A 20,500-nucleotide genomic window follows, 5' to 3' on the forward strand; every position below is an offset into this window, starting at 1 on the left:
ATTTCTCCCAGGCTCTGGGAAGTCATACACCATGATGGGTTCGGTGGACCAGCCCGGTCTGATTCCCCGCCTCTGTAGCTCTCTGTTTGAACGGACCATCCAACATCAACGGGAGGAGGAGAGCTTCACCATAGAAGTCTCTTATATGGAAATCTACAACGAGAAAGTCCGGGACCTGCTGGATCCCAAAGGGTGAAGGCTATTGTGTCTTATGTTTAATCTCTGAGCTGTGCTCTTATGTCGATATTGATCTTACACGACTTCTGTTTGCCTTGATTCCACAGGAGTCGGCAGGCCTTGAGAGTGAGAGAGCATAAAGTTTTCGGGCCTTATGTTGATGGACTGTCCAGACTGGCAGTAGAAAGTTACAAGGTATGGAACCATTTAGAGCAAAATATCTAAAAAGCTTTTACTTTGTTCATGGTGGAATGAGATACTCTGTGCAATCATAGATCACATTCCCACCCAGAAAGAGTGTATAGTTGTCTTCACCTTTTAAAGCATGTTGGAGATTCTAATCATGTCCTTTTTCAAACCTAAAGGACATTGAGTCCTTGATGTCTGAGGGGAATAAATCTCGCACCGTGGCTGCCACCAATATGAATGAAGAGAGCAGTCGTTCTCATGCTGTTTTCAATATCATCCTCACACACACACTGAAGGACCTGCATTCAGGGGTAAGGCCACATTTGCACACACGCCATTCTGAAGCTCAGAACTCCTTTCCATAGATTAAGATTTCGATGCAAGATAGAAAAGTGGAAAACTACTTAAATGGGAAGCATTTTGCTCTTTTATAACATTTATTGGTAACGCTTTACAATAAGGTTCCATTTGTTAACATTAGTAAGTGCACTAGGTAACATGAAAAACAATTACCAATATATTTGTTACATAATTTATAAATTTTTATTAATATTTGTTTATAAAAATACAATTGTTCATTTTTAGTTCAAGGTGCATTAACTAATGTTATCTAATACAATCTTTGATTTTAAATATGTATTAGAATATGTTGAAAGTAACATTAACTAAAATTAATAAATGTTTTATAAATATTGTTCATTGTTAACTAATCTTGTTAACAAATGGAAACTTATTGTAAAGTGTTACCCATTTATTTGTCTCTGAAGTACACTTAAAATGCTAGTCAATATTTCTTGCAGCAAAAAACTTAATATAAGTTTAATTAATTCTTAAAACTTAGTCTTAATATAGTTTTGCATGCCCGTTTTCCATTCTCTCTCTGACAATCAGGCTCGATGTGTTAATCTCTTTTATGTGAAACTTGATAATGAGTGACAGGACATTGTTTGTTTTTGGTTTATTGGTTAAGCTGTGATTTTGTGATATCATGGCTAGTTGAGAAACGCATTTAGAATAAAACTGGTTGTTTAAGTTTTCTGGGATGCACCGATACCACTTTTTCTCTTCCGATATCAGAAACTCAGTATCGGCCGATCCCGATCCAATCACAGTGTTGTTTTTTTTGCATAATCAGTTTACAATATCTATACATTATTGTGTGGAACTAATTGGGTGTGCTCTTTAATGTGTATAGAAACACAAACCTCCAACTACACATTATTTCAATATAAATGTATAGCTCATTTAGAAACACTTTATTATTAACTAGTATACAGGATAATGAAACAGCAAAATTAACAGTAATTCCAGTATAAGTCAACATTTTTTTTTTTTTTTTTTTCAATGTTTTCAACATGTATCTGGACTTTAAAGGATTCAGATCTCTTTTTTTGTTAATTTAGTTGTAAGACATCAGCTCACTTTTCACACAGTTATTTTTTGGAACCCATTCAACTTAAATATTATTATCATTTGTAAACAAATAATAATATATTATAATATTAATATATCTCAATCATGCACCTTTAACTTTTAACCCCTCACGCTTTTATTTTGACATTCTAAACTCTCCAGGAAGTCCTGTATGTGTCCGTTTATAGCCAAGTTCACAATAGTTACATTTATTTCTTATTCAAATTCTGGTAAAATGCACCTCCAGTGCCTTTCTAAATGCATATTAAAAGTGAACCAAACTATTGAGCATCTACATCTTAGATGTTGGTCGTGAGTAGAGCTCAAATATTGTGCACCGCATGAAGGCTAAAATAGCCGTGTGTGTGTGTGTGTGTGTGTGTGTGTGTGAACAGAGCAGCGGCATTCACTGACGCGCTGGAGCTGCGTGTGCATTTATATATTTACTTATTAAACAAAGCCTTTTGTGATTCAAAGAGCTATTGCACGTCTGCAATAAATTTTTTTGAATAAAATGCATGAGTCATATTAACTACTTTAATGGTGTTATAATTGTTCTTTTATGTAATTTTTTGAGCTTGACAGTAACGAACATGACCAACACACAGTATCAGATTTGTATCGGTGTCGTCAGACCGATACCCGATCCGTCTAAGAGCTTCAGTATCGGAGCTGATACCGATCCAGGTATCAGATCGGTGCGTCCCTACTGTATGTACATAAATTACCTCCGTGATAAGCTGTGCCAAGTTATTGAAAACTGACTATCCATTGATATGTAAACGTGGATGATTTTATTTTTATGTGCTTATGGTTCATTCAACATTAAAATCACAACAATTTTTAATGACTCGTTTTTGCTGTTTAGTTTGAATAAATGACCTGGATGGATTGGGGATTTGGAGAAAAGCATAAGGAAAATCCTGTTCTTCATCAAATGTCCGCTTAAGATGTGTAATTTAATTTAGGAAAAGTGCTGCGTCTGCTGTTTGTTAATAAAACTCAGTCCTTGCCAAAGTTTTTGCAGAGCCTTCATGAACTAAAGCGAAGGACAGAAAGAAGAGGAAGGCTAAGAATGATTCGTAGTGTCCAGCCCTTATTAACTAATGGATGGATGATATTCAAATACCTTTATCAGCTGCTGTCAACCTGTTCTGTCCAGTTTTGGCACTGTGTTTTTAATTATGCTTTTGTCCCACACTTGCTTTTTGTTTAATCAACTTTGGATTATTACATGTAATGTATTAGTTGTCTTTTCTTTCGATTCATTCATTCATCTCCATTATTTATTATTTAGCATCTTGCACCTTTTTTCTATTCTTTTCTATCAAAACAGACCTGCAACCCATTTTTTGGTCTCGACCCACCAGTTGAGAACCATTACTTTATAGCACACTGTGGGCCTTGGAAACATTCCCTTATCAGCTTCAACATGAATGCAGAGAGTGCACACGCAAATGTCAGGGAAATTAATGAATAAATTATAGAGTGTCCGATTTCAGACGTCAGCTGATCTCCTTGCGCTCTGTCCAGGTGTCACTGTGCCTTTCTTTTGTGCCTAATGTCACAATCACCTGATGCAACTCTTGTCCAGCACCTAATCTATAATTCAGCACACCCAGGACTGTGCTGGTCACTCAACAGGTGTGTCATGCAAGACTACAGCATAGAACTAAACATAGTACGGTTTCAAATAGAGCACAACTCCGAACACCGACTTTTTCAGTGGACTTGGTTACGGAAGTATTTTTCCCATTCATATTCTCCATAGGGATTTCAAATAGCCATTTCTAAGCTAAAGTATAAGCCAAACCAACGAGCTCTGATATATATCTTAACATACATTTTTTTTATTTGATGCAAAATATTATCTAAAAGGCTTAAAGACAAAGGAACCCCACTATGTTTCGTGCTACTCTTCAGATGAAGCATAGTAAATGACATATTCATATCAGGTGCTGTATATAGATATTGAATTGTGGTCATTTTGTGAAAATACTATATTTAAGTTTATTGTAACATTTTTAGATATTTATAAATGTATATTTTGAGAGTGTATGGTGGCCGAATTGATTACGTTCTTTGTAATACCTTTCTGTGAGTGAGCAATTGCTTAAATCATAGCCCTTTTAACACTATTGAAGTTTTCGTGATATTATTACTTTTCTCTGATTCTTGGATCTCTCTTCTAAAAAAACAACCGTTGAAATCAACTGACTTGTAGTCAGTATAATACCATGGCTTTAGAAACTCAGAGCTCAGGTAGGTCTAAACTTAATGTTGTGTATGTAATTGTTCAAAATCTGTTTCTAGAGAAAATGAATTTTACATTCAGAACCTGACTATTGCACTATATAAGACATAGCTATAACTACGTTTCCATCCAAGGGTTGGCGACAAAAAGTTTACCGATATAGCTGATGGAAACACAAATTATTGCTAAAATAGTAAAAGTGTTTAAATTGAATTGCGGTAGCCATCCACACCATTCAAAATGATAGATGGCAGTCATGGAATTAGCCCACAACACAAAAAACATTATTTCTGTCCACAAAGATGTTTTAAATTCTAAATAAATACACAAAACTAGGAGAAAAGCTTCAGGGTGCTTTTTTGGAACACGTAACATTTTTCAAGACAATAAACTATCAGAACTATTTTTCCACTGCTGAGTTCACTTTCAGAAAACTAGCTTTTGAATATTTTAAATCTAACCCTCTTGACCTCGATCACATTTGCTGAGCTTCTTCAGAAAATGTCAGTTGCATTTTAGATGACAATCAAGTTCAGTTGGTCGTTAAAAGTTGCTGAAAAAATATGCGAGATATAATGCAGCTGTGATGGCAATGCTTTAGATTAGTTGATTGTTCAAAATAGCCTATTGAATATCAGGAATGTATCATATGCAAACCCTGATATTACAACAACGCAACAGTTTTTCTTTAATGGCTGTGCACACAGCACATGCACATTGATGGATGATCCTTATACTAAGACCAAAATATTCTCCCACTACTTGGTGCAGGTTGCCAGCTTGAACAGGGCCATGATGATTTGCTTTCAGGTCGGAACCGTTGGCAACCTGTGATAGGTGCAACATCAGGACCAATATTACAGTCCTCTCAGAAGGGCAACAGCTCCCTTTTGATTGCAATTCCTCATCTTCTGATTGCATTTATTTGCCAAATTAAAATGACTATAAGCTGGCTAATTTCAATGAATTGTCTCAATACTCTCCCCATTTTACCAAAACTTTGGGGCTAGTAAGAGTTTTATTTACTATATACTCGTTCAGAATGCACAGCTCCCTCCCCAGTCCACCCAGCACATATATGCAAACTAAGCTGCAGAAACAGCTCATTCGGAACATGTCACGGTTATGGTGGCAGAATTGCCCACGTTTACATATCAACACCAAATCAATATTCAGCAATTTTCCTGTGGTGGTAGTGTTCATTTCACATGTGACGAAGGTAGCCAATCATAGCAGAGGTCATTGACCTAAAAAGTCTTTGAAGTAAACAGCTGGGTTTTACTACTGAACCTTTAAGGACTCAGGGAGGAAGTGCCAAATGGTCATTTAAAATAATTGAGCAGTGTTTTTGATACAAGAAACCTTGACAAACTGTAAAAGGGAACTTAAAGATACAGTTCACCCTAAAATAAAACATCTGTCTTTGATTTCCCACCCTGATGTCGCTCCAAGCCCATATGACTTCTGTGTTTCATCTGTGGAACACAAAAGGCAAATTTATAAAGTCTTTACATGGTTATTTGCCAAAATGCAAGAATTGTCACTCTGGTCTTTAAAGCTTGAAAAAGCAGCATACAAAACACTGTATAAGTAATAAATACAACTCAGCACTATATTCATAGTCTTTTGAAGCGATGTGTGGCCAAATGTGTGACATGTTGTCATGATGTTTGGCCATGTATAGCTATGAAAGACTATGAATATAGTGAAAGATTATAGTACATTAATCTTATAATTTCATGTTCTGTGCTGTATTATGTTTTGGGGCCCTTTTACAAGCAAGAACCAATGAGGATTGAATTTACTGACTTGTACTGACTGATTTTTTTGTGCTTTATTAATGATTTGATTTGAGATTGAATTCCTTCTCACCTTTCATTCTATATATCGGGCAAAGTGATGGTATGGTTTAGAAGATTTGGAATGTAGAGAGTAGATTGAGTAAATAATAACCATTTTTATTTCTGGGTGAACTATAAATAAATAAAATGCTGCAAAGTGTTGATTAGATCCCCTTCAAATAGCAAAAAAATTAACTGTGGCTCTATATGGTGTATTCTCACATTGTGAATGTGGAGCCAGAAGCCTTTGCCATACAAGGGGTCTCTTTGTTGTTCTAATGCACTGTAATCTCAGTCCTGCCCCCCCACGTCTTTCCATATCCTCTCCTCTGCTCCTCACTCACATCTCTCTGCCTCTCCTCAATTAATCCTCATCTGTGATGTGTGAGTAAGGTCTGATGCTGGGCCTTATAAAGGAGCCCCACCCACATACTGTTCCGGTGCTGTGCAATAGTCAGGAGAACAATGGATGCTTGTCTAATGGCCTGCCATAGCCTCTCTTACCATTGTTCCTTTGTAGTATAGGACTGCCCACCAGAATATTTCCAGCATGGTCATTCATACACTAATTTAAAGTTTAAAGACGTTTCCCCAGGTTTTTAAGGACAAGCACTGTCAGGCATGGAAATGTTCAGAAGCGAGAGTCGTTTTTTTTCTCTAATTGTTCCCTCATGGCACATTTAGTTCGCTGGCTAAAGTGACTGGCCCATGTTTTTGGTGATGAAACCTTTTCCTATTTGTCTCTCTGGCTATGTTCAGAATGGGATACTACTACTCATAATTCTTTAGTATGAGTTCTATGCATAGTAAATTAATTATCATGGTATGGTAGGTGGATTTAGGTGGTTTTAATGTTTTTATGTTAGCCACAACATTAAAACCACCTGCCTAATATTGCGTAGGGCCCCCTCGTGCTGCCAAAACAGCTCTGACCCGTCAAGGCATGGACTCTACAAGACCTCCGATGGTAAGTTGCGAGGTGGTGCCTCCATGGATCAGACTTGTTGGTCCAGCAATTGGATTGAGATCTGGAGAGTTTGGAGGCCAAGTCAACACTTTGAACTCTGTCATGTTCCTCAATCCATTCCTGCAAAATGTTTACAGTGTGGCAGGGCACATTATCCTGCTGAAAGAGGCCACAGCCATCATTGTATACCGTTGCTATGAAGGGTTGTACGTGGTCTGCAACAATCTTTAGGTAGGTGGTACATCCACTTGAATGCTAGGACCCAAGGTTTCCCAGCAGAACATTGCCCAGTTCATCACTCTGCCTCCAACGGCCTGCCTTCTTCCCATAGTGCATCCTGCTGCCATCTCTTACTGAGGTAAACGACACACACGCACCCGGCCATCCACATGATCTAAAAGAAAATGTGATTCATCAGACCAGACCACCTTCCATTGCTCCATGGTCCAGTTCTGACACTCACTTGCCCATTGTAGGGGCATTCATTGGTGGACTGTGGTAAGCATGGGTACTCTTGACTGGTCTACGGCTACGCAGCCCCATACGCAGCAAGCTGCAATGCACTGTGTGTTCAGAAACCTTTCTATCATGGCCCGCAATAAGTTTTTCTTAGCAATTTGAGCTACAGTAGCACATTTGTGGGATCGGACCAGACGGGCTAGCCTTCGCTTTCCACGTGGATCAATGAGCCTTGGGCGCACATCTTTGTAAGCTTTTCAAAATGGTTAGAAAGATTTGCGCTGATGAATTACTCAGCTGAGTTTGAACATTCTTGATTGACACACTGCACCTGTGTGCACAGCTGTTTCTATGAATGCACGCACAGACTGACCGCTACATGAAATGTCAGTCACATGAAACATTCTCATGAAACATCAGCTATGCTCAGTTATTCTTTGTTGCATCCTTTTGCAGTTTATTTCCCTCTCTAACTGTTACTTCAGCAATACAGAGAGCTCAACTTTTTCTTGACCAATTATGTTGTCAGACTGGTAAGAGTTGAACATTTTTACAAAATGTTATAAAAATGGCAAAATTACCTTGATTCCTCTTTTGAAAATGTGCATGATATATCCTGTGATCTGTAGCCAAGAGAGGTTTTTGGTTGCAAATTTTGTATTTTTATATAAAATATTGCATACTTTCTTACAAAAAAGTACTCCGTTTATACTGTGCCTTTTTCAGAAAGTGCTAAGCCAGTATTCAACTTCGAACCAGTAATTTCTCCCATTTCTGTCTTGTTTTTTTTACTCTTTCTTTCTACAGACAAGTGGGGAAAAGGTTAGTAAGTTGAGTTTGGTGGACCTGGCAGGAAGTGAGCGAGCTGCTAAGACAGGCGCTGCAGGCGAGCGTCTCAAAGAAGGCAGCAACATCAACAAGTATGCAAGCTCTGGACTCTTTCTGCATGATGCCTTCTTTCCTGTACCTCCATGTTTTTGTTTATGGATCTGATTTGGTCCTAGTCCTCTTTTCTGGTGGTGAGAGAGGCATCTTAAAGGAAAAGTTTAACCAAAACTGCAAATTCTGACTTTATTTATTCATATATATGTATATATCCTGTATACATTTTTCTTTCCGTAGAAGGGATGCTAGGCAGACTGTAAGCCTTAGTCATCATTTACTTTAATTGGATGGAAAAGTTATGCGGTGAAAGTGAGTGGTGACTCAGGTGCAGTTTGTTCTTAAGCAGTTTTATAAATCTGGAGAAGGCTTTTGGACTGGCATTGCATACTTTTCTGTTTGATGAGTTGCTCTTTCCTTGTTTTTCGCCACTTATTTTTTCCCCTTTCTCTTTCTTCCCTCTCAACACATGGAAGATCTTTAACCACTTTGGGGTTGGTGATCTCAGCGTTGGCAGAACAGGGCGCTGGAAAGAACAAGAACAAGTTTGTGCCCTACAGAGATTCAGTGCTCACATGGCTGCTCAAGGTACGAACACTCATTCTGTCCGGTAAACACGAGAGGGGAATTTTAACAGTATATTTAACAGTTCTTCCAGTCCTCTATCCAATGCCACTCTCACACATTCAGTATGCTTGTCTACTCCACTATCTAAATGGGGACATACCTTAGACTTTTTTTTTATATACATAAAGCTAATGAATATTATTAGAGACTAACCCAAACCCTATATGCTTCAGCCGTAAATCGATTTTTCCAACTGAGGATGTCCCCAAAGGGAGGTTTTATCAGATTTGGCTCTCTTTTTAGGACAATTTTGTCCTTAAACTATAGCTATATACTAATCAATAGCTGTGTACAGACAGTTGACTTTGTAGTGGTCAGCTTTCTAGAAAGTGACCACACTGATGGCTACTGTACATCTTTCCGCTGTAACTGCAGGACAGTTTAGGTGGAAACAGTCGGACTGCCATGGTTGCCACTGTGAGTCCAGCGGCAGACAACTACGATGAGACCCTGTCCACATTGCGTTATGCCGACCGAGCAAAGAGCATCGTCAACCATGCCGTCGTCAATGAAGATCCCAATGCAAGAATTATTCGAGAACTCCGGGAGGAAGTGGAGAAACTGCGAGATCAGCTGACACAGGCTGAGGTACACACTACAACTTAGACTCTTAGATGCCTTTTTATAGTGTGTCCTTACAAAAAGTTAAAGGTGCATGAAATTACCAATTGTGTTCACCATAGTCTATGAAGGCGCCAGAGCTGAAGGAGAGGTTAGAAGAGTCTGAAAAATTGATCCAGGAGATGACTGTAACCTGGGAAGAGAAACTGAGGAAGACTGAGGAAATTGCACAAGTGACAGCCACAATCATTTATACTTCTTTATCTTGTTTCTTTGTTTACATCAGGCCACTCTAACTTTTTTTTGTTGTAATTTGTAACTTCATAACACTATCAGACATGTTTTCTTTATTTGTTTTATTCCTCAGGGGAGGCAGAAACAGTTGGAGAGTCTTGGCATTTCTCTGCAGTCATCTGGCATAAGGGTTGGTGAAGATAAGTGCTTCCTGGTCAACCTCAACGCTGATCCTGCTCTCAATGAACTGTTGGTCTATTACCTCAAGGTAATGCACAGCGTTACCGAAATATCATGGCTTGTTTGTGGGATATGCTTTGAGTAAGTGCTGTGGCCACATGCTCTGAAACGTTGAGCATTGGTGCTCATGGGCAGTGCAGTTTCGAATCCTGCTTGCAACACATCTTGATCTTGTTCATCCTCCCATCATATCCTGTCCTCTCCTGACTATGATCAATTAAAGTGGCAAAAAGGGCTGAAATCTTAATGTACTATTTGTTTCTGAATTGCTAATTACATGGGCATTATAATAAATGTACATGCAGCCTGTCTTGGTAGATTTACTATGTGTGAAATGCTTGACAATATGGCATTTGTTAAAGGGATAGTTCACCCAAAAATGAAATTTCTCTAATTTACTCACACATCTGGGATGGCATGAGGGTATGACATTTTGTCTTTTGCTACGCATACAAAGATTTTAGGTCTTTAGTTCCATTCAACGCATGTGAAGTGTGGCCAGAACTTTGAAGGTCCAAAAGCACTAAGGCAGCATAAAAGTGCTTCATGCGACTCCAGTGGTTTAATCCATGTCTTCTGAAGCAATATGATAGATGTGGGTGAGAAACAGATCAATATAATAGTCATTTTTTTACTATAAATCTCCACTTTCACATTCTTTTGTTTTTGGCAACTTGCATTATTCCTGCATTTCACCACCTACTGTTCAGGGAAGAGAATTTATTGCATTATTACTTATATATTGATCTGTTTCTCACCCACACCGATCACATTGCTTATGAAGATATGGATTAAACAACTGTAGTCATATGGATTACTTTTATGCTGCCTTTTTTGGCTTTCTGGACCTTCAAATTCTGGCCACCATTGACTTGCATTGAATGGACCAACCGAGCTGAGATATTTTTCTATAGATCTTCGTTTGTGTTCTACAGAAGAAAGTAAGTCATACACATCTGGGATGGCATGAGGGTGAGTAAATGATGAGAATGTTTGGATCAAATATCCCTTTAAGTGCTTGTAATTGTGTTAAGCCTGCATGGATGCGCCTTTTACAGTGTCAACAGTTGTTAATGCTGGTGTATTTTGCAGGAGCACACTAATGTTGGATCAGCAGACTCTCAGGACATCCAGCTTTGTGGAATGGGCATCCATGCAGAGCATTGTGTCATTAACATCACTCCTGAGGGAGCTGTCTTTCTCAACCCTTACAGAAACTCAAGGTAATACCGTGGTGGTTGTATAATGATAAAAAGCTGGGCTGGTAATCTATAGGCCTTAAGTTCAAATACCATGGGTGGCAATTTAAGTCAGTTTGGAAAAAAACTGTGTTCAATAACAGATATCTAAATCGTCGTCTTTGATTAACTCTACTGTTAACTTGTAGCTGTATTGTCTAGTAAACTTCTGTGGCATCTGTTGTTGCAGAACTTGTGTTAATGGATCTCCAGTCACGAGTCGGCAACAGCTTCACCATGGTGATCGTATTTTATGGGGAAACAACCACTTTTTCAGGTCAGTGTTACAGAGGTTAAGAACATCTGTGTTAAACTGCATTGAGCAATACTTGTGAAGGACCATTATGGGTCTGCTTTTATGATGACTCTTAGTCCATGTCTTATTCAGGATAAACCTCCCTAAGCGGCGCTCACGAGGTGAGGAAGAGGAGGGTGAGGGAGGGAACATGAAGAACAGTAACAGCAGCGAACAGCTGGATGGAGAGGGAGACACAGCCAGTGAGGTGTCCAGTGAGGTCAGCTTCAGCTATGAGTTTGCTCAGACTGAAGTCATGATGAAAGCCCTAGGGAGCAACGGTGAGTTTTAAACGCATGAGAATCCTGTGTTGAAAACACAATACGAATTAAATATTTAAGTCTTAAAGGTACAGTAACAAAAACAAACATGTAAAACTAAATGACAACTGTTTTTGTTTTTCATATTTCAGACCCCATGCAGGCTGTACTTCAGTCTCTGGAGCGGCAGCATGAGGAAGAAAAGAGGACTGCTCTGGAGCGCCAGCGGCTCATGTACGAGCAGGAGCTGCATCAACTACGCAGACAACTTACCCCAGACAGACAAAGCATGCAGATACCGCAGTCACAGCCAATGCAGCCACACTACTGCAGCTTGGAGAGACTGAGCCAGGGAGGGATGTCTTCATCACCCAGTGCCCAGCATCGCCTGCGCCAGTGGGGCGAGGAGAGGTGAGGAGAATTACCTTGTAATAAAGCATTGAAAATGGAATGCATATCAATATCTCAGGGTTAATGTGATGGATGGAAGGCTAGGCAAATACATAGATAGAAATAAGAAAGAATGAATTTATTACTCTCCAAAGAAGAAATCTAGTAGTTTGATGTAATGTGTTAAAATGATAACTGTGTTTGATCCCAGAGAGGCAGTGTTGACGCGGAGTTTGAGGAAGCTGAGGGAGCAGATTGTGAGGGCTAATCTGTTCGTGCAGGAGGCGAGCTTCATTGCTGAAGAGCTGGACAAAAGGACAGAGTACAGAGTTACCCTGCAGATCCCTGCCGCAAACCTCAATGCCAACAGGAAGGTCAGTCACAATTTACACCAGCACACAGGATAACTTAACCATCAGTCCACAGCATCTGCCAACATGTGGTTTGTTTATGTTTTTTGTGTGTGTAGCGAGATGCTGTATTGAGTGAACCTGCCATTCAAGTGAGGAGGAAAGGCAAAGGGAAGCAGATTTGGGCCCTTGAGAAGATGGAAAACCGGCTGGTGGACATGAGAGAGCTTTATCAGGAGTGGAAGGACTTTGATGAGGATGATCCTGTAAGATTCGATTCATCACACATGATTTACTATTTTATAACACTGCTGAAATAAAATGGCTTGAACCAGCTGGTCTTCAGGATGGTGTCCCACCCTGACCAAGCTGGTTTAAACTGGTCTCCCAGCCTAGCTCATCTTGTCTCCCATCTTGGCCAAACTGGTCTTCACCTTGTCTAGCTGGTCATAGTCAGGCTTGTTTAATCTGGTCTATATGGTCTTCCAGTCTGGCCATGCAGGCATTCAGCTGGTCTTCCATCTTGGTGATGATGGCTAACCTAAGTCTAGCTGATCTTCCAGTCTGGTCTAGCTGGTCTTCCATCTTGGTCAATCTGGTTGAGGCTTGTCTTCCAGTCTAGTCAAGCTAGTTTTCAACTGGTCTAGCTGGTCTCCCATCCTGGCCAGGGTAGTTTAAGCCGGTCTCCCAGTCTGGTCTAGCTGGTCTCCCATCCTGATCAGGCTAGTTTAAGCTGGTCTAGCTTGTCTCCCAGTCTGGCCAAGCTGGTCTTCAGGCAGTAAGGCCAGCTAAGACCAATAAAAACCTTAAACATTTTCATCAGGAAAAGGATGAAAAAGAGCTGCTATAGGTGTAATCTTTCTCTTTGTGTCTCATAGGTGATGCGATCATACTTCAAAAGAGCAGACCCATTCTTTGATGAGCAGGTGAACCACAGTTTGATCGGCGTGGCTAACGTTTTCCTTTCCTGCCTCTTCTACGACATGAAACTGCAATACGCTGTTCCCATAATCAATCAGAAAGGAGAGGTGAGAAAGATATGTTCATATATTTGACAGCACCAGTCAGCTAAATGAAATCAGTCCTTTGATATGTAGATATGTTGATATGATATGAATATTTCATAACTGACTCATTTCATTTCTGGAGGAAATTTCATTTCATGAAGATGAGATGGGGCATAAATTAAATCAAGTGCAATATGGCCTGTGAAATTGGATCTAATAGTCCTGATATAAAGCACAGTTGTAGGGTTTATTTCCAGTTGTCCGGTAAAGTGTTGTGTTCATTTGTTGCTGGTGTCAGGTTGCTGGGCGTCTACACGTGGAGGTGATGAGAGTGGGTGGGGGGTTTGATGACAGCATAGTCGGAGGAGATGACAGTGATGGAAGCCCAGAGGGTGAAGTACAGGAACGCAAGCTGGTTTGTAATGTGAGTATTGAAGTTTTAGGGCTACCTGCATTTTTAGTTTTTTAAGGTGGAGTAAGCGATTCCTGAGAAAGACTGTTGATATTTGAACTCAACAGCTAAACTAACACACCCCTCCCCTCAGTGCTCCTTCAGAATGTGCATTGCCAAGGCAATGACACTAACAACTGGTTTAGTGTAAAGCAAAATAATAAAATGTTAATAAACGAACGACAATCAAACACCAAAACACAGCATACAAAAAGACAACAGAGTATAAACTAAATGGTATTTAGTTATATATCTAAATGGTCTGCACTTATATAGCGCCTTTTTAACCTTAACGGTTTTCAAAGCACTTTACACTGTGACTCATTCACCCATTCACACACACATTCATACATGCAAGGTGCTAGCCTGCCATTGGGAGCAACTTGGAATTCAGTGTCTTGCCCAAGGACACTTCGGCATGTGGAGTTGTATGGGCCGGGATTGGAACCACCAATCCTGCGATTAGTGGCCAACCCGCTCTACCAACTGAGCCACAGCCGCCCCCTAGTGAGAGTTTACAATAACATATACAAAACTATAGTGACAGTAGATTTGTAGCTAAGCTAACAAAGAAGCTAACATTACCTAGCAGAACATTTTGATTTATGCATCAATCCAAATAATCCCACTGTGCTAGCAAACTTGTGTTTTTATTCCGTTGTGGCTATACTGTGTGCAAATTTTGTATCTTTTGTACTACCACGATGTAGAGTGAACAAACAACAACTCTGCAAGTAATATAAATAACGTTGGTTAGCAAACTGTTGCTACAGTTGCTGTTGCAAAGATAACTCACAACTTTCCTGCTACTATAGCTAACATCACAACAACAGCATAGCTTGGTTCTGTTAAACATAGCAAAACTAATGTTTCCCACCTATCAAGCAGAAATAGTGCAATTTCCACATCCATCTTCAGGTCTATCAGCTCTCGCAGGTCTGTCCACCGTTGGAAACCCTCTCCGATGTTTACGTGGCTCCTAGCCCTTGCCTGATCATACCCCTTTTTAATTTTATATTCCTCTGACCTTTTTTTCTTGTTGTTTTTGGCCATCTCTCCTGCTTGAAGTTCAGCAAGTTAGCATTAGCCAGATTTACCATCCCTCTTCTTCAATTGAATTTCCCTCTCATTCACTGCCCCATTTCCCCATCTCCCCTCCCCTTCCCCCATCCTGTGCATGAGCACGAACCGCCCCCTGGTTGGCTGGAATAGTGTTTTTTGGATCGGTCCGATACACTTTGTTTATTTTCCTGTTTACAGAGCCAGGACTATGTACAAACAACAGTTTTTTCAACACACAGAATAGACAGTTTGCAGACTGTGAAGACAAATTCGTGGAATTTGACAAAGTGTATTGAATTAAAATGACACCTTTTAATAAATGTTTTATTACATTCAAATTCAAGTATATTTATTACTATTAATACTATGGCATATTCATTTCTGCTTTAGCTGAAAAGGATTCTGTGCTGTGTTCACAATACATCAAAATAAGATTCCCAAGTTCCCATGTATGATATAGTTTACAGTATTTTTAAGTGCAAAATTCCACACAGGCTTGTAATATTTGGGATAGGATTCAGGCATTTTAACCAGCTCTGTTAGGTTTAGATGCTAGTTACATGTTAACAATATTTTTTCTCATGTCTCCCAAACAGATTAAGATCCTACAAGCTACCGGTCTCCCGCAGTACCTGTCCAATTTTGTCTTTTGTCAGTACTCATTCTGGGATCAGCCAGAGCCCATCATTGTTGCCCCAGAAGTGGATCCCTCCGCCTCTTTCTCCAGCAGCAAAGACCCCAACTGCATGGTGGTGTTTGACAGTTGTAAGGTACGAGTCAAGCCATCTGTTCTTGCAATCCTATAGTGAGGTAGCACAATGTAATTTACAAGTAGGAACAACATTCCTATCAAGAAAGTTCATTAACATTGGGGGAAAATTATTTGCCAAGTATAAATCCATAGTTGTGTTTAACTCTCTGTATGATAGGAGTATGCTGTGACTGTGACAGAGGATTTTATCGAATATCTGACAGAGGGCGTAATGGCCATCGAGGTGTTCGGACACAGGCTGTCTGATCCTGGCAGGAACCCTGCGCTGTGGGATCTCAGCATCATCCAGGCCAAAACGCGCACATTACGTGATAGGTGTGGAGTAAAGTCAAGCCCTGTACCCCTTTCCAAGTGTCTGATTAGCCTGATATAACCAAGGTTCCCACCTGCAAACAAGCCCTGGAAAATCAAGGCATTTTAAATATTGTGTTTTCTAGGCCTGGAAAAGTCATGGAAACTGCTCTAAACTATTTCATTGGCTATGTTTTTCTTGTTTCATTAACCAATTTTTTTTTCAGTTATCACAAACTACTGAAAATGTCATGGAAAAGTTATGGAAATCTACTGGTCAAAAAGTGTGGGCATCCTGTACAAGTCATTCATTCAGAAATTGGAATTGTTGCACAATTCTAGTGGTGGCGTTGTGCTTTTCAAATATTTTGTTGACTGCTATGCATTTTCCAGGTGGAGTGAGGTCACGCGTAAGCTGGAAATGTGGGTGCAGATACTGGAGCTGAATGAGAATGGAGAGTACATGCCTGTTGAAGTTGTACAGGCACGAGATATTCAAACTGGAGGCATCTTCCAACTTAAACAGGTGAGCATTGCTTAAACTTATCATGTTTCTGTGCAGTTATGCATTAGACCAGTGGTTGTCACTAGGTTGTTCAGTTATTTTGTGAATACTTTGTTACATAAATATATAAAAATAAATAATCATGCCTATATACTTTCAAAACATAAAAATAATAATAATAAAAAGTGATACTGCTGAAGGAGCAACCCCTGGGCATGAACACATTACAAATTGCACATGTTGTCAGCCAAAAACTTTTGTTTTATTTCGTGAGACACAAAGTTTTCTTCCTCCAGGGGGCGCTTTGCCGCTCCTACATTCATCCGCATTTAACTGTAAGACAATTTTATATCTCATTGGAGACATTTTTACATTATATAATTATTTTGAATAAAAACTGATAATTGCAAGGATTCAAACATGTGAATGGAAACAAGCCTCAGTAATCTCTATAAAAGTATTTTTAAATCCTTATCCAGTTAAATTAAACAACTGTGGCCCATCCTGGCCAGCGAAAAAAAAAGAAAAAAAAAAAAAAAGGTAACAAGTATCATGTGACAGTGTCATTTATGTGCTGTTTTGGCTGCAGTCAGGACCTCTGTACAATCAGTTTAAGCTTGATTTAATTATAGTGACAAACTTTAATTACCAGTGAAATAAAAATGGACCTTTCTGTCATAATTTACTTAAGCTACTTGGCGTTCCAGTATTAATTTTTTCATCTGTGAAACACAAGATTGAGGGATTAGAGATCGTCATTGTGGCCATCTAAGCTCCGAAAGCACACATCAAAGCACCTTAAAGTAACCCATAACACTTGTGCCTTAGATCTAAATTCTAAAAGCCATGTGATAGTGTTGTGTGAGGAACAGACTGAAATTTAAGAGTTAATTCACCTCTTCACCCGTTTGAAACTGGCACGCCCGCCAGTTGCATGGCAAGCTCACCTGACACCATGAACGCTTTGGGCTGTCGTGAGCTGCGCACGCAAGACGTGCTGTGATGCAAGCCAGTAAGGCGAAAGTTTAATTAATAAGGCAGGAGAAAAGGCAGAGGAAAATTATTTGTCCACATTTTGTTCTTGTGTTCATTGTTAGTATTTTTGTTGAATGTGTGAAAGAGATTTGAAAATGGGCCAGTCTTCATGCTCCCCTTTCGTGTCCCACACTTTGAGAACCACTACACATGTTGGCTTTATTTTACCATAAAAATGCATCACATGAAATACCTTATGACTCATGTTTGAGGCATTTATGTAAAGGGATATATATGTATGTTACGTGTGTGTGTGTGTGTGTGTGTATTACAGGCACTATTGGATGTAATGCATTACTAAGTAATTAATATTGTAAAGAAATTACTTTTTAATTGAATAAAAAGTAAAGTGATTACGCTTAATTTTTCAGTAATTTAATTACAGTTTCTTCTGATGAAATTGCATGAAATACTCTATAGACTCTAGAACAATTCTAAAAAATATAAATTTAGCGCCTAATGCTAAAATGTATGTTTCCTAATTTAACGCTGCCCCCTTAAATTCTTTTGCCAGAATTATTTATTTGATTTTATGATATAATTGAAATAATTATAAGAACAGTATATTCTCAATCCTTGTATTTTTCATCAGGTTGAGGATGATCAGGGTTTTAGAAAGCAATTAGAAATAAGTAATGCAATTACTTTTCAGAAAGAGTAATTAGTACAGTAATCTAATTACACTGTAGAATATCATTAGTAGTAATGAATTACTTTTTGACTTACCCAACACTGATTACAGGGCCAGTCTCGACGGGTGCAGGTGGAGGTGCGTTCTGTGCAGGATTCTGGCACAATGCCTTTGATAGCAGAGATCATTCTAGGGGTGTCTATCGGCTGTGTGGAGATCAGACAAGTGCGGATAACCAAAGCGAATGATCCACAAGAGGTAAAAGTTATTTTTCACGTAAGCTTTTGAGTTTGATGAATTTATATAATGCAGGATAATGTCTGTTGATGTTCGAGAGTCGGTAACTTTCCTATTGTTTTTATTTTTTAGCCTGAGGGTGATGAAATGGACAGTTATCAGGTATATTTCATTTTAACATGTTTTTTGTAGTTTGAATCAAGAATCAAAATGATTGAAGATTACAAATTTTAATTATTTGATCACCATAAATGTCAGAGCCATTACTTTTATGTTGTTCTCCTCTGTCCTTAAAGGCAATAAAAAGGCCAAAGTTTATAGATGTATCGGTAACATTTGTGTTTATGTTCTCTGACACTTAGCACTATTCAAATGCACTGTTCAATCAGCCATGGTTCATTTATTTAGCAAGAGAAAGCATTTAAAGAGAATATTTAGACCAAAAAGAAAATTCTCTCATCATTTACTCACACTCACACCATCCCCGACGTGTGACTTTATTTCTTCTGCTGAACAAAGATTTTTAGAGGAATATCTTGGCATTGTAGGTACATACAATGCAAGTGAGTGGTGGCCAGAACTTTGAAGCTCCGAAAAGCACATCAAGTCAGCATAGTAATCCATTCAATCTCCAGTGATCAAATCCATGTTTTCAGAAGCAAAATGATAGATGTGGGTAAGAAACAGGTCAATAAATTAAAAAAAATTATTTACTTTAAATCTCCACTTTCACATTCTTTTTACGATTTGCATTCTCCATGCTTATTGCCACCTACTGGTCAGGGATGATAATTTATAGTAAAAATGACTTTATTGATATTGCTACAAAAGACATGGATTTATCTACTGGAGTCATATAGATCAATTTTATGCTGCCTTTATGTCCTTTGTGGAGCTTCAAAGTTCTGGCCACCATTCACCTGCATTGTATGGACCTACAGAGCTGAGATATTCTTCTAAAAATCTTTGTTCTGCAGAAGAAAGTAAGTCATACACATCTGGGATGGCATGAGGTTGAGTAAATGATGAGAGAAACTCTTCAAATTTTGGGAGAACTATCCCTTTAATTGCTGGGGATTATCTAATATAAAGCTAGTCATATTCGGCTTGTGATATGATCTTAACTGTTTTTCTCTAAAACTGATGACTCCAGTAACAGATTCTTCAAAATTTCTATTCTAGTATTACTATTTCTATTTAAAAGTTTAGAGTGCACCATTTAAATAAAATAAGATAAATACAATATAAACAGTAAATAATTTTATGTTTAATTCATCGTCTTGTAGGAGCGAGATTTGGAGCGTCTGAGGCACCAGTGGCTCACTGCTCTCACTAAGAGACAAGAGTATCTGGACCAACATCTTCAGTCCCTCGTCAGCAAAATGGGTAAATACCAACCGGACAGTTGATTCATTTCTTCAGTTCGCTACTAATTTACATTTTGTCCTTGAGGGGGAGCTCAGGCATTCAAACAGTATAACCTTTGTGAAAACAGCTGATGAAGATATAGAGCGCACATAAACAAAAAATATTGTTCTGATTTCTGTCGTAATGTTTGGTGTGGTGGATTTTTAAAAGAAAAGTTCACCTCAAAATTAAAATGAATTCATTATTTACTCGCCCTCTTGCCATCCCAGAGGTGTATGACTTTATTCTGCAGAATACAAATAAAGATTTTTCGAAGAATATTGCAGCTCTGTAGGTCCACACAATGCTAGTGAATGGTGTCCAATTGGCTTTGTGTGAGAACAGACCAAAATATAACTCCTTTTTCACTGTATATCTTGCTATTGCAGTCTTTAGCACAATCATGGTTTCAAGCTCGATTACACTTTTTAATGCTTGACGCATGTACAGAGCACTAGATGGGGCTAAGAAGTGTAATCGAGCTTGAAATAATCAGGAGACATGGATTAAACCACTGGAGTCATATGGATTACTTTATGCTGCCTGTATGTGCTTTTTGGAGCTTCAAAATTCTAACCACTATTCACTGGCACTGAATGGATCTAAAGAGATGAAATACTCTTCTAAAAATCTTCATTTGTGTTCTGCAGAAGTTAAGTCATACATGCATATCTAGGATGGCATGAGGGTGAGTAAATGATGAGTTAAAATATTTCGGTGAATAA

General features: G+C 38.9%; 1 protein-coding gene across 2 annotated transcripts in view; it reads left to right on the top strand.

Moving 5' to 3' along the window:
* kif13ba (kinesin family member 13Ba) overlaps window positions 1–20,500 on the top strand; it is a 59,858-nt gene that overhangs the window by 26,226 nt on the left and 13,132 nt on the right. For both annotated transcript variants that reach the window (XM_052153606.1, XM_052153607.1), the window contains exons 6-27: window positions 12–192; window positions 285–372; window positions 543–677; window positions 8,108–8,220; window positions 8,659–8,770; window positions 9,185–9,397; window positions 9,493–9,603; window positions 9,738–9,872; window positions 10,937–11,067; window positions 11,273–11,359; window positions 11,471–11,658; window positions 11,790–12,048; window positions 12,239–12,401; window positions 12,497–12,643; window positions 13,256–13,405; window positions 13,683–13,808; window positions 15,494–15,667; window positions 15,827–15,984; window positions 16,354–16,486; window positions 18,243–18,389; window positions 18,501–18,530; window positions 19,655–19,754. In XM_052153606.1, coding sequence (XP_052009566.1) covers window positions 12–192; window positions 285–372; window positions 543–677; window positions 8,108–8,220; window positions 8,659–8,770; window positions 9,185–9,397; window positions 9,493–9,603; window positions 9,738–9,872; window positions 10,937–11,067; window positions 11,273–11,359; window positions 11,471–11,658; window positions 11,790–12,048; window positions 12,239–12,401; window positions 12,497–12,643; window positions 13,256–13,405; window positions 13,683–13,808; window positions 15,494–15,667; window positions 15,827–15,984; window positions 16,354–16,486; window positions 18,243–18,389; window positions 18,501–18,530; window positions 19,655–19,754 — 3,081 coding nt within the window. The remainder of the gene's footprint in view (window positions 1–11; window positions 193–284; window positions 373–542; window positions 678–8,107; window positions 8,221–8,658; window positions 8,771–9,184; window positions 9,398–9,492; window positions 9,604–9,737; window positions 9,873–10,936; window positions 11,068–11,272; window positions 11,360–11,470; window positions 11,659–11,789; window positions 12,049–12,238; window positions 12,402–12,496; window positions 12,644–13,255; window positions 13,406–13,682; window positions 13,809–15,493; window positions 15,668–15,826; window positions 15,985–16,353; window positions 16,487–18,242; window positions 18,390–18,500; window positions 18,531–19,654; window positions 19,755–20,500) is intronic.

Source organism: Xyrauchen texanus, chromosome 22, assembly GCF_025860055.1.
Source record: "Xyrauchen texanus isolate HMW12.3.18 chromosome 22, RBS_HiC_50CHRs, whole genome shotgun sequence".
Taxonomy (NCBI): domain Eukaryota; kingdom Metazoa; phylum Chordata; class Actinopteri; order Cypriniformes; family Catostomidae; genus Xyrauchen; species Xyrauchen texanus.